Source organism: Hypomesus nipponensis, chromosome 8 (assembly GCF_054491055.1).
Source record: "Hypomesus nipponensis isolate SF chromosome 8, ASM5449105v1, whole genome shotgun sequence".
NCBI classification, from domain to species: Eukaryota; Metazoa; Chordata; class Actinopteri; order Osmeriformes; family Osmeridae; genus Hypomesus; species Hypomesus nipponensis.
The window spans coordinates 3,719,365-3,736,141 of NC_140368.1; the positions used below are offsets into that span (position 1 = coordinate 3,719,365).

The following is a 16,777-nucleotide window of genomic DNA, read 5'->3' on the forward strand; positions in this document are numbered from 1 at the left end:
AAGTATTACACCCCTTCAGTGTGACTTGAAGCGTTGTCCCTGTGAGCTGTCTAGACATCAGAAGGGTGTGCTTGTTTAGTGAGTGAGCCACTGCAGCTTGTCAGCAGGCCTGCTGGACCGGGGAACACAGAGAGTGACCAGAGCAGCCTCTAAACACACAATGTGCTTTGTTCTCTTTCCCCCCATCTGAATACAATACATACACTAACTCTCTCTCTCTCTGTCTGTCTGTCTGTCTGTCTGTCTGTCTGTCTGTCTGTCTGTCTGTCTGTCTGTCTGTCTGTCTGTCTGTCTGTCTGTCTGTCTGTCTCTCTCTCTCTCTCTCTCTCTCTCTCTCTCTCTCTCTCTCTCTCTCTCTCTCTCTCTCTCTCTCTCTCTCTCTCTCTCTCTCTCTTTCTCTTTCTCTTTCTCTTTCTCTTTCTCTTTCTCTTTCTCTTTCTCTTTCTCTTTCTCTTTCTCTCTCTCTCTCTCTTCTCTCTCTCTCTCTCTCTGTCTCTCTCTCTCTCTCTGTCTCTCTCTCTCTCTCTCTCTCTCTCTCTCTCTCTCCTGTGCAGGGAGACTGCAGGACGAGGGAGGAAGCGTTGATCTTGGGTGTGGAGTTGTGTGACAATGGCTTCATGCACCACGGTACGACCCAGCTCCCTGTCCACACATCCGTCCATCCAGCCATCCCAGGCCAGGCCTCTGACTCATCTCCCCACACATGGGGCAGCCCCTGAACACACAAACCATCCGTTGATGTTTCATGATGTTTCATGATGACAAAGTAGCTACCTGGCAATGTCTGGTTTTCTGACCTCCAGTTCACCAGTTTCTGCTCTCAATACTCCTGATGGATATGGACATCTTACAGACCCACAACTTTCACTCACAATTTCACTTTTCTTCTGAGTGTGTGTGCATGGTTTGCTTTGGCCCATGGTAGAGAACTTCTCGAGCACATAAGATGTTTGTCGATCCAAGTGCGAATGACCAGTCGTCTTGGTTACCGGTTGTTTATGGGGAGTCAGACTGCCTAAAGAGATGAAGTTGCCTCCTGCCAAAGTCCACATCACACACACACACACACACACATTTCTCATTACCCATGTGATGTAACTGCTCCAAACTGCCCACAATTACCTTCAAATGTATGGAGAATAATTCATTTCCAGACCTTCCAGCGTATTCTCATCGTTCGTGCCAGTAGGCTATTTGAACTGTTGAATGACCATTAAAACTACTGCCATTATATCTGATCTTTCTGGGGAGACAAGTTAAGGGGATTTTATAGTTTCATAGTTGAAGGTCTTAGGCTTAGCTTTCCGTTGCCACAGAGACCATCTTAATGGAGTCCTTTCTGTGCCCCCTCTTACAGTGCAAGTTAGGGTCTCCCATTTGTTCAATGCACAACGCTGTGTGTGTGTGTGTGTGTGTGTGTGTGTGTGCGTGTGTGTGTGTGTTTGTGAGAGAGAGAGAGAGGCGCTCTTAGTCTTGTTAACATGTTTAAGCCTCTTATTCTCTGAAGTTGTAGCAGAATCTCCACTCTGAATATTCCTGCGTTAGAACTGGAGGTCTGTTCTGGTACTCTTGGCTTATGGCGACTTGACTGAGTCAGAAATAGACTTCATTTGAATTGAGAGACACCTTCCCGCAAAGCCGTTCAGTGAACCTGAGGAAAGACAGCTCAAGTTTGCAATCAAGGTTCATCTCATCCACCCAGCACTTTCCTGGGAGTCAGGGAATGTGTCCACACTTTCTTTTTCCCATTTCTTTCTTTCTTTCTTTCTTTCCCCCAGTGTTGGAAAAGAGCGAGTTCAAGGACGAGCCCTTATTGTTTCGTTTCTTCGCTGACGAGGAGATGGAGGGCTCCAACACTAAGCACAAGCCCATGAAGCACGATCTGAAAATAGCCGAGAACGTCATCGCCAAATCCCTGCTGGTGAGAGATGGTGCAGGCTAATGACCTCCAGCTGAGACACCCATGCCCTCCTCCCCTCCCCCCCAACCTCACCCCTCCACCTCCCCCACACTCCTTCCCTCTAATGGGGGGATGTTAATTCAAAACTGCAGTGTGCTATCGGTGTGCCCCCCCCCCCTTCACCCGATGTTTTGGCCACACCCACCCATATATCAGTAAGGTCCACACATGCTTGATGTGAGAATGTTTAGCAATTTGTGATTTACTGCGGTGTTCTATTCATGATGTTTTTCGTGCTTTTGGGTACATGGCTGTTCAGAAACTTGTACATAAAGTTTGTAAACTAAACCATGACCAAGACACAGCTGTGCACACATAAAAGCAGGATGCAGCAAAAATCCCTCTTTAACCCCAGTAAGCACTCTTTTTTTTTTTTTTTTTGAGTGAAAAAAACACCACAGGGTGTGTGTGTGTGTGTGTGTGTGTCTCAGTCAGTTTCTGTGTTTGTGCTGTGTGTGTTCGTGCATGAGTGCTTGTGGTGTGTGTCACTTCTCTCAGTGTGTGTGTGATGCGTGTGTGTGTGTGTGTGTGACTGTCTGTGTGGGCCCAGATAGAGGCTGGCAGTGCTGGCTGTGCTCTCTCTGACGAGGAGGAATGTGCTGCTGCTGTGTTCCAGATAAGGCCCAGTGACGGAGGCTACGCTTTCACCCTGGAGGAGAGGAACCGCCTGCCCATCATCAAGTCTGTGGAGAAGGGCTCACATGCTGAGGTGAGGGCCCTTCCTCACTCTCCAACACCCACACACACACACACACACAGTGTGTTCACTTATATTTTCATTATTTCAGTATCTAGATTTTTATATTCACATTCAGTTTTTGTCTTATTTTTCATTTTTTGTTTACGGTAATAACTCACACACACATTAGGAGCATCTCCAATCACACAGACACACACACACACACGCACACACACACAGGAGTCTCTCTCCTCTGTCTTTTTCTAAACAGGCCATAATATCAGCTTTTCAGTTCTTTGTTTTTCACTTGTACATCAGAGATGAGAAGCGTCATCACCAGATCACTTCTTGTTAGCTGAAACCTTGACTGCCAAAGTGGGGCTTGATCCTCAGTCAGAAGAGAAACCTCAGAATATAAAGTAAAGTGTTCGGAGATTGAACTCCCTTCCTCGTAATGGACATATATGTTAACGTTGGCGGTTTAGAGCTGAAATAGGGCACATAGAAAGAGCCCAGCATAGTTGAGGTCTCTTTTTGTGTTTAGCATCTTTGATCTGCTTGATGAAATGCAGTGCAGGAGTTTCACGGGAAACTCGATCAATCTGAGAGCCCGACCCTTAATTCTCCACAGCCCTTTAATAGTCCTACACGTCAGTGGTTCTCAAAGTGGGGTCCGCAAACTATAGCCAGGGGGTCCGCGAAATAATTTGCCATAAATTATAACATTGGAAAATTGTGCTGCATCATTAAAAAGTGAAACATATATTATAATCTACAGATGGGGACCACTTGCACCAATAAAACAAGCACATTGTGTCCAGTTAAGAGCACAAAGGGGATGCTGAATGGGTGTTACGATTATGGGGGGGGGTCCTTAGAAAATTCCCTGTAAGGGGTCCCTCCCCAAAAGTTTGAGAACCCGTGCCATACGTGACTAGATGGCGTGCTGATTTCCTGTGTGTGTTTGTCTTCCATTGCCGCTACAGTTCAGTAAGATCCAGCAGAGTGTTGACATAAATAGAACTTCCCCCTTGCTATCTCCCCAAGAAGAGATAGAGAGAGACATACATAGTCATTCATAGTCTTTCTGCCTAGGCTTACAAAACCTAAAAGTAAAGTAATTTTTAAGTTGTAGTCAGGAGCAAATGGTTAAACTCTGTTGAATATAATTTGAGGGGCAACTAATGGCCGGAAGAATAATAAAGCATACCTGTCATCCATATTTGAATGAGCTTCGACAAATATTTTATACTGCTGCAGGTTGCACTGCCTGCATTCTTAATGTCACAAGCACACTAAATCCCTCAGGTCAAACGGTGTGTCTCTGTCTCTCTCTCTCTCTCTCTCTCTCTCTCTCTCTCTCTCTCTCTCTCTCTCTCTCTCTCTCTCTCTCTCTCTCTCTCTCTCTCTTTCTCTCTCTGTCTCTCTCTCTTTCTCTCTCTGTCTCTCTCTCTTTCTCTCTCTGTCTCTCTTTCTCTTTCTCTCTCTGTCTTTCTCTTTCTCTCTCTGTCTCTCTCTCTGTCTCTCTCTCTCTCTGTCTCTCTCTCTCTTTGTCTCTCTCTCTCTCTGTCTCTCTCTGCTGTCTCAGATGGCAGGGCTGGAAGTGGGGCGGAAGCTGTTTGCCATCAACGGGGACCTGGTGTTCCTGAGGCCCTTCCCCGAGGTGGAGAGCCTTCTGAGGCTGTGTTTCAGCACCAGGGGCCCCCTGCGGGTCCTGGTCAGCACCAAGCCCAGAGAGTGAGTCATACTGCCAAACACGCATGCACGCGTGTGTGTGTGGGTGGGGTTGGTATTTACAGTAGTTTTGTTTTAACTGACCCTTCTTCTCTCCAGAACTGTGAAAATCCCCGACTCGGCAGACGGCCTGGGCTTCCAGATCCGAGGGTTCGGCCCGTCTGTGGTCCACGCTGTGGGCAGAGGTAGGAGCACCTCGCCCTGTCACCCCCCTCTTACCCATCTGGGCCAATCAGGAAACTCCCTGTTGGCGTCTCTGTTTCCCCTGGCACAGTGGGGCACAGCAGGCATGCCTCTTGCATGGCTGGCCGTGGGTGTTGTAGTCTGGGCTCACGGGGGGAGAGGCAGCTTTCTGATGGTGTCTGCCAGGCGTCTTGAGAGCTGGGACAGATAACACCATGGACATGCTGTGTGTGAGAGAAGAGGACTGTCTGTCTTCTGTCTCTGTCTTGGTTGTGAGTGTTTGAGGGTCTATGCTAGTCCCATCTTCATGGCCAGTCTGAGGGGTTTTGGGTGTCTCAGCATTCTACTGTAATCAGCGCCCGGGAAAAGATAGGGGCCAATTGAAAAACAATCCTGTCTTGTCTCGCTGTTCTCAGGGGGAATTGATTCTTGTTTTCCTTCCAAAGCTAAAATATATTGTCCAATCTGGACTGAAGACAGAAGGCCTATTAAACTAGCTGCTTTGTGTGTGTGTGTGTGTGTGTGTGGGGGGGGTATTAGGGGCCTGGGAACATGTTGGGTGTTTTTGAAGTGTGTTCTTTTATCATCCTGGAAAGATGTAAACCTTATGTGGTGTAGGAAGCTGTAGAGGCTGTAGGGGTGCTGTAGAGGCTGTAGGTGTCCTGTAGAGGCCCTGGGGGGTATTAGAGGCTGTGGGGGTTCTGTAAAGGCTGTAGGGGTCCTGTAGAGGCTGTAGGGGTCCTGTAGAGGGCCTGGGGAGTATTAGAGGCTGTGGGGGTCCTGTAGAGGCTGTAGGGGTCCTGTAGAGGGCCTGGGGAGTATTAGAGGCTGTGGGGGTCCTGTAGAGGCTGTAGGGGTCCTGTAGAGGCCATGGGGAGTATTAGAGGCTGTGGGGGTCCTGTAGAGGCTGTAGGGGTCCTGTAGAGGCCCTGGGGAGTATTAGAGGCTGTGGGGGTCCTGTAGAGGCTGTAGGGGTCCTGTAGAGGCTGTAGGGGTCCTGTAGAGGCCCTGGGGAGTATTAGAGGCTGTAGGGGTCCTGTAGAGGCTGTAGGGGTCCTGTAGAGGCCATGGGGAGTATTAAAGGCTGTGGGGGTCCTGTAGAGGCTGTAGGTGTCCTGTAGAGGCCCTGGGGAGTATTAGAGGCTGTGGGGGTCCTGTAGAGGCTGTAGGGGTCCTGTAGAGGCTGTAGGGGTCCTGTAGAGGCCATGGGGAGTATTAGAGGCTGTGGGGGTCCTGTAGAGACTGTGTGGGGGGGGTGTTATTGTGACACCAGCTCAACCTCTCTCCCCCTCTGAGGCTCACAGAAGATAAGCCTTCTAATCCTCGCTCTGCCACTGAGACCCACAGGGGTGCTACACACACACACGAGCATCACACACACGCACACGAGCACACACAATTGTGAAGACATGGCTTTGGTCTTGAGAGACATGTTCATGTTTTACTGCATTCTGCCTTATAGATGAGAATACAAAAGAGACGGCAGGTGACACATTCCTTGAGGTACCGCTTCTTCCCTCAGGATGTAAATAGAACAACTTCCACATCCCACTAGTCCTTGTAACTGTCACTATTCATTTACCTTACTGCTCATTTATATTTATTGCGATGACATGGTGACTGAATAATTACAACACGGCAGTCTAAGCATTTCCCCTCATCATTCTGCATAAGGAATGCTTCAGAATCGTCAGTTCCGAGGGACGGAAAGAGTGTGTGAGAGAGAAACCTGGTATGTTGTGTGTGTTTAAGAGATTATGAAAACAAGCGAGGAATATTTAGTCTGCAACGCACTTCCTCCTGATAGCTGTAAACCTTGAAGTGTTCACAGGGTTTGCCTCGCATCCCTAGGAGTGAGGCCCACTGTCTGCCCCAGATAAACACTCCTCCTCTCCTCTCCTCTCCTCTCCTCTCCTCTCCTCTCCTCTCCTCTCCTCTCCTCTCCTCTCCTCTCCTCTCCTCTCCTCTCCTCTCCTCTCCTCTCCTCTCCTCTCCTCTCCTCTCCTCTCCTCTCCTCTCCTCTCCTCTCCTCTCCTCTCCTCCCCTCTCCTCCCTCCCTGCAGGTACGGTGGCAGCCATCGCTGGGCTCCACCCAGGCCAGTGCATCATCAAGGTGAACGGCATCAACGTGAGCAAGGAGAGCCACGCCAGCGTCATAGCACACGTCACCGCCTGCAGGAAGTACCGGCGGCCCACCCAGGTAGGCAGGGGGGGGGGGGTGGTTAAGGCCTTGAGCTGGGGCTGGGAGGGAGGGGAGGGAGGGAGGGAAGGAGAGGAGCCATGTGAGGCGTGAGAACCCTAACTGTGGGGCCTCCAGCTCCCTCTCTGCTCTGCTGTGTGTGGAAAGGGAGAGGGAGAGGGTCATTACGCAGGAATAATACTGGTGTTGGCTCCTGCAGAGCTGACCCCTGGCTGGCTCACTGTGGTGGGCTGCTGCCCTGCCGCTGGTGGGGCTGTGGGAGAATGGCTGGGGTGGAGGGAGGGGGTGAAGGAGGCTGGCTGGGGGGAGGGAGGGGGGTGAAGGAGGCTGGCTGGGGGGGAGGGAGGGGGGTGAAGGAGACTGGCTGGGGGGGAGGGTGGGGGGTGAAGGAGACTGGCTGGGGGGGAGGGTGGGGGGTGAAGGAGACTGGCTGGGGGGGAGGGGAATAGGACACAGGGCTGGCTGGCTGGGGGGGGGGGCTGAGGCCTGGTGAGGAGGCAGTAGAGTAGGGCTGGGGGAGGGAGAGAGAGTCTGGAGAGAACAGCTCAGTGGGTGTGGATGAGAGAGAATCCTCTGGCAACCTGCTGAACACCCTTAGAGAGAGAGAGATCTGGTTGGACGAAGGGGGTGAGTTGCGAGGGAGCCGTGTGTGTGTGAGAGTAGGTGAGTTAAAGGGAGTGAAAGTGGGGCAAGACGGTGGAATGTGTGCTGGGGAGGAGGTGAGAAAGTGGGTGTGGAGGGGGTGGAGAAGGACAGGAGAGTGTGTGTGTGTGTGTGTGTGTGTGTGTGTGTGTGTGTGTGAGAGAGTTACAAAGTAGCCAGCCAACCCTAAATTGAGCTGTAAGCTCCTAGTGGGCTGGAGGTTTAATGAAGCGCTGCACAGTTCCAACACTACTGAGCTCTGCTCTACATCAGACATAGGGACCAGGAAACGCCCAAGTGGAGGCGTGTGTGTGTGTGTGTGTGTGTGGTTGTACCCTAACAAACCAGTACCACAGAGAAGGCAAGCACAGTGTGTTGTTCTGGCAGAGAGGCTGCTGTGGGTTAGGGTGTGGAGGACAGTGAATGGTCACACACACACACACACGGGCATGGCTGGGTGGGCAGCCGAGGTTGGCATGGCTTGTGCTTGTGGTTTTACCAACTACCATGTAGCTGTGTGTTTGTGAAAGCCTGCCACTCTGCTGCAAAATACCAGAACCCAACAATTTCTCTCTCTCTCTCTCTCTCTCTCTCTCTCTCTCTCTCTCTCTCTCTCTCTCTCTCTCTCTCTCTCTCTCTCTCTCTCTCTCTGGGTCTCTCTCTCTCTCTCTCTCTCTCTATCTCTCTCTCTCTCTGGGTCTCTCTCTCTCTGGGTCTCTCTCTCTCTGGGTCTCTCTCTCTGGGTCTCTCTCTCTCTCTCTGGGTCTCTCTCTCTCTCTCTCTCTCTCTCTCTCTCTCTCTCTCTCTCTCTCTCTCTCTCTCTCTCTCTGGGTCTCTCTCTCTTTGCAGCAAGACTCTATAAAGTGGGTGTACAACAGCAGTGAGAGTGGCCAGGAGGACCATCAGAAGAGCAACCAGAAGCCCAGTGCAGAGGAGAACGGAGATGGCTTTGACTGTAAAGTAGAAGGTTAGTGTGTACACACACACACAGACACACAGACACACACACACAGACACACAGACACACCGATACACACAACCACACACATACAATCCTTACACACACACATGCACACACACACACAGCTGCTTCTGAAATCAAGTACAATATCTGCAGTTGGTGTTTGTGAACGTGCAGCTACCCAGATTCCTATCTGGCCAGTGGAACATTTCTCCTCGGAGCAGAAATGATGTAAGATTGATCAGACTCCAACACGGTCATCTGGAGTGAGTTAACTTCAGAACCTCTTCACACCCTGTCCAGCTCATCAAGGGTTAATTCAGATGTGTCGTTTATAGAGTCAAGACAGAGAGACAGAGAGATGGGGAGAGAGTACCAGAGAGAGGGAATGAGGCAGAAGTAGTTATCCCTCCACAGAAAGCGGTTCCTCTGCTGGATTTATGGTCGTATTAAGTTATCACATAAGGGGTGGTAAACCTTTATGTTGTGGGAAGGCCTCATCATGATGTGTCTGGGCTGGAAGAGGGTGTGTGACTTCATCTGAAACGGCTGCAGATAGGATTTGGAGCCCTTCCATCCCTCCCTCCCCTCCCTCCCCCCTCCCCCCTCCACCCTCCAGCCTGTGCTCATTGTGTAACGACTTGAAAATAATGATTCCCATTGCAGTCAGATTGTGTGTGGAGAAGATAAGGAGCACCCAACTCTGTTTACTAGCTGTAATGATGTGTGTGTGTGAACGCACGTGTGTGTGTGTGTGTGCGTGCCTGTCTGTCTGTCTGTCTGTCTGTCTGTCTGTCTGCCTGTCTGCCAGTTTTCTTAAATGGGTCTTCCTGTGTCTCTCCTGTTCCCCCGCTCCTCAGAGGTGATGGACAAGTTCAACACCATAGCCATCATGGACGGCAGGAAGGACCACGTGAGCCTGACGGTGGACAACGTCCACCTGGAGTACGGCGTGGTGTACGACTACGACAGCACGGCCGGCATCAAGTGCCACGTCCTGGAGAAGATGGTGGAGCCCAAAGGATTCTTCAGCCTCACGGCCAAGGTACAGGAGGAGTGGCCAGACCGGGCTGTTTAGAGCAGGGGTTCCCAATCCTGGTCCTGCATGTTTTAGATGTTTCCTTGTTCCAACACACCTAATTCAAATGAATGGTCGTTAGCAGGTTTCTGCATTACTAGATAACGACTCATTCATTGGAATCAGGTGTGTTGGAGCAGAGAAACATCTAAAACATGCAGGGCAGGGAGGCCCGAGGACCAGGGTTGGGAACCCCTGCTCTAGAGGACTGGGAGTAGGGTAGAGGGGGGTGGAACCACAGAGCACAGTACAGTATGGTACTCAACAGAAGAGTTGCACTCTGGGGGTAATGTCTCTGCTATAGCCAGGCCAGAAGGCAAAATATACAAAAGTAACCGAATCCAATACACAATCTAAATGTCCTAAATGTACAGATGTATAAAATATACAGATGATGTACAAATAACAAGTGCGCACCAGGAATTCTTGGTATGTCGATCTCTAACCCTGTTGTTTTGTCCACCTGCCCAGCCAAGCAGTCAGTTAAGGATTGTAATGTGCAGAAGGTTTGTGTGGAGTTTTTATGCTGGGTTGGAGCGTCAAGGCAAAAAAATGTCCTTCCAAACTTTTGGTCTATCCCTTTAATGGTGAGGTTAATTCTTCTCTTAAAAAGCCCCCTTTGCGTTCTCACAGGAAGCTGTGGACTGGAGTGCAGGGGTGGGAGGGAGGAGGAGAGATGGGGAGAACAGTGCAGGGGTGGGAGGGAGGAGGAGAGATGGGGAGAGAAATTAAATACACCTCAGCTGATGGATGATGAGGCAGTGTTTTAACACCCCATGAGAGTTGTTTGTGTTTATGAGTAAAACCATAATGAAGACTAGATCCTGCAGTCTGCTCTCTCTCTCTCCCTCTCTTTCTCTCTCTCTCTCTCTCTCTCTCTCTCTCTCTCTCTCTCTCTCTCTCCCTCTCTCTCTTGCTTTCTTGCTTTCTTTTGTTCTCTCTCTCTCTCTCTCTCTCTCTCTCTCTCTCTCTCTCTCTCTCCCTCTCTCTCTTGCTTTCTTGCTTTCTTTTGTTCTCTCTCTCTCTCTCTCTCTCTCTCTCTGTCTCTCTCTCTCTCTCTCTGTCTCTCTCTCTGTCTCTCTCTCTCTCTCTCTCTCTCTCTCTCTCTCTCTCTCTCTCTCTGTCTCTCTCTCTCTCTCTCTCTCATGTGTTAGTGGAAATAAAAACCTGTTTTCATTTCTTCTCACTTGTTAGAAGAGCTGTCTCTTTCTCCCGCGGTAAGACAAGGATAACAAGTCCGCAGTAGACCTGCCCGACTCCACAGGTCCAGTTACGGATCAGTCCGCACATCCGTCAACAGGGCACATTGCCAATAAGGTGGATCTCAGAGTCTCCCCTGGCTCCCATCTCTGAGCTCTTCTTGCATGTCTGCTGTGGATGGGGAGGTGCCCAGCCAGAGCACACAAGGCTGACACGACTGAGCTGCCATGGGGTTGGAAGGCTCAGATGTTGCCTGGTATTGATTGGTGGTCCATTAGCTGGTTTAGCTGGTCTCGGTTGAGCAGTAGTTATGGTGGGGGTGGGGGGTGAGGGAGGGGTGTTAGTTTTCAACCAGCCATGCGTGGTGTTTCATTGATCTGCTGTTTTTGTCCCTCATTTCTGTCTCATAGAGACGCATGTTCATGTGCACTCACACACACATACGTACGCACACACACACGCGCGCACGTGAGCACACACACACATACGTGCACACACATACACGTGCGCACACACACACACACACACAATCTTTCACGCTAACACATCTCATTGCCAAATGCATTGATTTATTTATGTACTGTATCCTATTAACAAAAGAAACGCTTGAAGCGGCAAAGCAGATCATAACTTATCAATTACCGTACAGGCATCGTAAAATATGATAGTAATCCATTTGTGCCCTGAAGCGTCAAGTCATGAGAAATTAGAGAGGATTACAAGCTCTGTTCATGCTTTGGAGTAGTGAGGATTTATGAGCAGTGTGTCTTTTAAACAGACTTTCTACATGCGCCTACACTTCTGCGACATGCTATGGCTGTTAAAAATTCTTTTGTGTTACGTCCCCCAAAACTGAAACTGGTTTTACATCCTTTTGTAATCCATATCCTTATTACAAACATCTGTCCAAGTAGCCCATGCCTTCCTCTGAGAGCTGTGTGATGTTGAATTCTAATATCACAAACGCTGTCGGGAGCGTTATTTGCCTTCCATCTCCGTCTCATCCCTGCTGTTACATTTCCTCCTTCTTCTCTGGTGGCCATCTTGTCAAAGAATGTGCATAAAGTTGCAGTTTGTCTTCCTTCTAGTTTATAAGGCCTGCACTTGGCTTTCTTTACTGTGGGTACAGGACTTTACTACTGGAGGTTATGACTGAAGTAACCTCCCAAAAGTGTCATTTCATGATTGTGTACGTTTACCCTTGTTCATTTAGAGGACGTGGCTCACAAAAGGCTCATATTGCAGTGTTGATGTCCTGTATGGATGTAAAGGTCAGTACCTCTCTCTCTCTCTCTCTCGCCCCCTCACAGATCCTGGAAGCGTTGGCTCGGAATGATGACACGCTGGTGCAGATGTGCAATAGGCTGAGCTCCAGCTGTGATGTCATCCCTGAGGACCTGCAGGTGCGCTTCAGCGCCATGTGTGGAGAGAGGGTGGAACACATCAACAGGCGCATCACCAACTACAGGAAGGTACTGCACTGCATTGTGGGATGAGGGAGTAGATAATATTGGCACTCTAACCTCCAGGGGTTTGTCAGTGTGGGACAGTGTAAGTCAGTGTGGGTGCTGATCGACTACAGACGAGTCATAGTGCATCGCTGGGCGTAGTGACACAACACCCACCGTGTTTACTTACATTGTTGACAACAATCTGTCAGAATGCATCCAACTGCTGAAACATTATAAACAAGCATGCATGCTTGAATCAACAACCAGGGATACGCAGTTCTGCAAAAATGTAATCACATCTTGTTTTTTTCACCCACTAGATTGAAGAGGTGTAAGAACGCAGCTTCTGCCTCTCGCTCGCTCGCGTCTATCTCCTTTTTTCTCTCGAATTATTCCTTGAACCTTACTCTCTCTCTCTCTGTCTCTCTCTCATTGTCTCTTTGTTCATGTGTGCATGTCTGTGTGTTGCATGCAAGCAAACATGTGTGAGAGAAGCACAACATTTGACTTGGCCTTGGATTAATTACCAGTTGCATGACTGGTTATAAATAGCCCCAAACCTTCACAGCATCCAGGCTTGTTGTGTAATATCCCTCCTGCACTCCAGCATTCCTGAGGGAGAAGAGCGAGAGAGAGAGAGAGAGAGAGAGAGGGGGAAAGAGGGAGAGAGGGAAAGAGGGAGAGGTGGGGAGAGAGGGAAAGAGGGAAAGAGGGAGAGGTGGGGAGAGAGGGAAAGAGGGAGAGAGAGAGAGGGAAAGAGGGAGAGGGGGGCAGAGGTGGAGAGAAGGGGAGAGGGAGAGGCGAGAAGAGGGGCAGAGGCGGAGAGGCGGGGAGAGGGAGAGGGGCAGAGGCAGAGAGAAGGGGAGAGGGAGAGAGGCAGAGGGGGAGAGGGAGAGAGGCAGAGGTGGAGAGAAGGGGAGAGGGAGATGGCCCAGAGGCTAAAGAGGTTTAAGCCTAGTCAAGGTCTCTACCCCCCTGGATTAGAAAAACTTTCTCTTGCCTTGATGCTGGCCCTGGTCTCGGCCCTGGCCGTGCAGCGATCTTAGATAACTTCACGGAACAAAACTGTACTGTTTAATGTCAGGCTTATTAGGGTGACACAAACATTGGCGCGCATTCTGACGAAGCTTATTTGTCACCAGATGAAACAAGCTGACACCAACTGTCAAGGCAGACCCCTGCATCTGGCTTTGTGACACCCTGATCGTTCACAGACCTCGTGACAGATCCTTCCATCTAAAGTGTAACCAAATGTTCTGGCGATACATGGACTGTGTTGCTTTCTGTAGCAGTTCCGTCAGGATCTGACCTCTTGCACTCCACCTAGAGTCCTGCAGGGGCCTAGGGCTTTCAGATGAAGAGATGCTATCAGGGAGAACAGGCCTGTGGAGAACAACCGATTAACTGTCCCAAACTGAACTTGACCTGTCCCAAAACGTAAATTCTTGTGTTTTTGCATTTTGAGCAAAAATGCTCTCTCCTATTTCACTGTATGTGGGGAAGAAAGGTTGAAAAAACGTTTTAAAAAATGTATTTAAAAAATCAAAAGGTTTGAAAGATATTTACACCTTGAAAGATATTTTTGAAAAACATTTTTCAAACCTTCAAGCCCAATTCTTTGCAAAAAATATTTCCTACAAAAGGTTTCAAAAGATTTGAAAGTACTCAAAATAATTTTGAAAGCTGATTTAATGACCTGCTACACATATCATATATATACTTGATACAACAAACAGATCTTTTCACATGCCTTTTTCATAGTTAGGAATTGTTCCCCCCCCCCCCCCCCCAGTACATATATATTTAGCATTTTCCGTTTTATAATTGTTTTTTGGGCAGTGACAGTTAGACAGGGATATGAAAGGCAGGGAGAGAGAGAGGAGTTGACATGTAGTAAAGGGTTGGCCCCAGCATCAAGCTGGTCCCTGGTGGTCAGGTCCCATGTGGTGCCGGCCCGGTTCAGTGAGCCATGGAGGTGCCGGCCCTGCCCACTGAGTCAGGAGTGCTATGTGCATGTTTATCTATAAAGTGGGGCCTAGTCTATAACGTTGTTGATGAACGGACATGTTTACGTGTTTATTTTTTTGCGACTCTTAAATACTTTCCATAAACACTTGGCGATTTGTTTGTTATTGGTGTGTTCTGGTCACCATGTGTAGTCGTGTGTGTTTGATCCAGATTAAATATTAGAGACGCTACTCAAAGAGAGGAGGGAGGGGGGAATGTTGAGTGGTGTTTACATCACCGCTCGTCTGGTCTGTTGGTGAGGCACTGCAGAGCGATACTGACTGAAAAAGTCTTGTCTAGTGCTGTGCATGGCATGTGGGCGTCCATGACAACACTATGAGTGTGCTGCTAACTCCAAACCAAGATCATGTGAATCTACATGCTAACTACATGCTAAGGTAATAACCCGTCCTTCTCTCTCTCTCTCTCTCTCTCTCTCTCTCTCTCTCTCTCTCTCTCTCTCTCTCTCTCTCTCTCTCTCGCTGCTCTCTCTCGCTGCTCTCTGTTTCTCCCTCTCTCGCTGCTCTCTCTCTCGCTGCTCTCTCTCTCTCTCTCTCTCTCTCTCTCTCTCTCTCTCGCTGCTCTCTCTCGCTGCTCTCTGTTTCTCTCTCTCTCGCTGCTCTCTCTCTCGCTGCTCTCTCTCTCTGCTCTCTCTCTCTCTCTCTCTCTCTCTCTCTCAGTTCTCCCGGGTGTTGAAGAACCGGGCCTGGCCCACCTTTAAGCAGGCTAAGTCCAAGGTGTCGCCCTTACACAGCAGCGACTTCTGCCCCACCAACTGCCACGTGAACGTGATGGAGGTCTCCTACCCCAAGACCACCACCTCCCTCGGCAGTGCCCTTGGAGTGCAGCTGGACAACAGGAAGAACTCCACCCTGGAGAAGGGAGGGGGCAGCAAGGAGCAGGGTGAGAGAGCAGAACATGTGGAACCCAGTTGAAATGGTTGGACTCAGTATGAATACTGCAGACCCCTGCCATCGAAGAGATATCTTTTTGGTCAGAGGACACTAGTTTGATCCCTGGTATGGGCATGAACAGGGCAAAGCTCTACTTACGCGAGCAACTCGTTGACCCCTGTGACACATGAATATTAAAGTCCCCAGATTCTGGACCAAATGTTTTCCCAACCAAGTTAGGTATGTTTAAATCATGTGTGTTATTTGTGTGTTGTGTGTGTGCTTGTGTGTGTGTATTGTATGTATGGCTTCTTTCCCAGGCAAGCTAAACCCCATGGTGTATGTCCAGCACACCATCACCAGCATGGCGGCTCCCTCGGGCCACAGTCTGGGCAGGACGGAGGCCCACGGCCTGCGCTTCCTGCTCCGGGAGGAAGACCTGCTCATCCTGGACGCCTACCAGAAGCTTCTCACCAAGCTCACCACCGTCGTCAAGGAGATGGAGATCCACGCCGCGCAGATCCACGAGTAAGAGTGGACCTGGATGTCGTCATCTTCTTTTCCCCTTTGTCTCTTTATCTCTTTATCTCTTTTTCTCTTTATCTCTCTCTCTCTCTCTCTCTCTCACTCTCTCTCTCTCTCTCTCCTTATCTTTTCCACTCTCTCTCTCTCTGTTGGGGTTATCATTTTGGAAAAACTGTCCATTTCTTCCCTGACAACAATTTGATTGAGTTACCCTGTGTGATGCAGACCACACGTGGAGAAAGTGAGAGTCGAACAAGCGGTTGTAATGGCTGCGGATTTAGTTTTAGATGAGAGGACGGCGTCCTGTGGAGACTGTTCCCACAGAACTGTCCTCAGAAACACCAGAGGCTCGTAAAACGAGCGGCGACGTTTTAGCGGCCAAGTCTGGGCTACAGAGATGTCTGGTGAAAGAGCTTACATCTGGCTATTAGATCCTGACGCTCTCTGTTGTTATTACTCCAGCACCTGTGTGTGTGTGTGTGTGTGTGTTCATATGCATGCATGTGTGTGCACACTGTATGTGCATGTGTGTGCACACTGTATGTGCATGTGTGAAAGTCGAATTTCGACTGTCTTTACGTCAGTGTGTGTGTGTGTGTGTGTGTGTGTGTGTGGAAGCACGTGTTTGTCAACAAGATGTTGGTCTGTGTGTGTGGTGTGTGTGTGTGTGTGTATGTGTGTGGTGTGTGAGAGAGATTCACATGCTTCCTGGCCAGCCCATGCAGTTCTCAGTCCCGCTGATGGCTTCATGGCTTCATTGTTTGGAGGCACATGAGCCAGGAGGAAATGGAAAGCAGCGAGGCCTGTCTGGCAGACAGGAAGTCCACGCTGAGGGAAGTGGAGGCAGCTCAGGACGCCAGGTGCACCTGGAAGCGCCACAATCTGCCTCACAAAGACCAGGAGACAAACTTGACCACCACCCTGGACAGAACACACACCAGTAAAAACACTTCCTTATTATTGGAGGATAAATCAACACGTTAGAGGATGTCTTTTTGTGTGTGTGTCTGCTAGACCAGCCCCCTTAGCTGTCAGTAGTATTCTTAGCCATAAACAGTGGGTTTTGGGAAATGACATTCCAGTTGAATGAAGCTGCAGGAGCTCCACTCACACGCTTGGTGGTTGGTGCTAATTATACGTTTGGTCCCCTGTAAAGGGGTTTTATTGAGCACGTCTAGACGATTTTCGCCTCGGTCCTGTCTTCTCCAATTAGGACGCTCTCATCCTCCTGCACATAGATTCACAGGGTCCTAAAGAATAATAA

At 49.5% G+C, this 16,777-nt stretch overlaps 1 protein-coding gene across 4 annotated transcripts in view; it reads left to right on the forward strand.

Moving 5' to 3' along the window:
* prex2 (phosphatidylinositol-3,4,5-trisphosphate-dependent Rac exchange factor 2) overlaps nt 1–16,777 on the forward strand; it is a 92,851-nt gene that overhangs the window by 41,764 nt on the left and 34,310 nt on the right. For all 4 annotated transcript variants that reach the window (XR_014766307.1, XR_014766306.1, XM_084703013.1 and 1 more), the window contains 11 exons: nt 555–627; nt 1,779–1,921; nt 2,577–2,669; nt 4,228–4,376; nt 4,473–4,558; nt 6,620–6,756; nt 8,248–8,365; nt 9,220–9,404; nt 11,948–12,109; nt 14,776–14,998; nt 15,309–15,516. Coding sequence is in view for 2 of the 4 variants with exons in the window: in XM_084703013.1 (XP_084559139.1) it covers nt 555–627; nt 1,779–1,921; nt 2,577–2,669; nt 4,228–4,376; nt 4,473–4,558; nt 6,620–6,756; nt 8,248–8,365; nt 9,220–9,404; nt 11,948–12,109; nt 14,776–14,998; nt 15,309–15,516 (1,577 nt within the window). In the remaining 2 variants the exon portion in view is untranslated. The remainder of the gene's footprint in view (nt 1–554; nt 628–1,778; nt 1,922–2,576; nt 2,670–4,227; nt 4,377–4,472; nt 4,559–6,619; nt 6,757–8,247; nt 8,366–9,219; nt 9,405–11,947; nt 12,110–14,775; nt 14,999–15,308; nt 15,517–16,777) is intronic.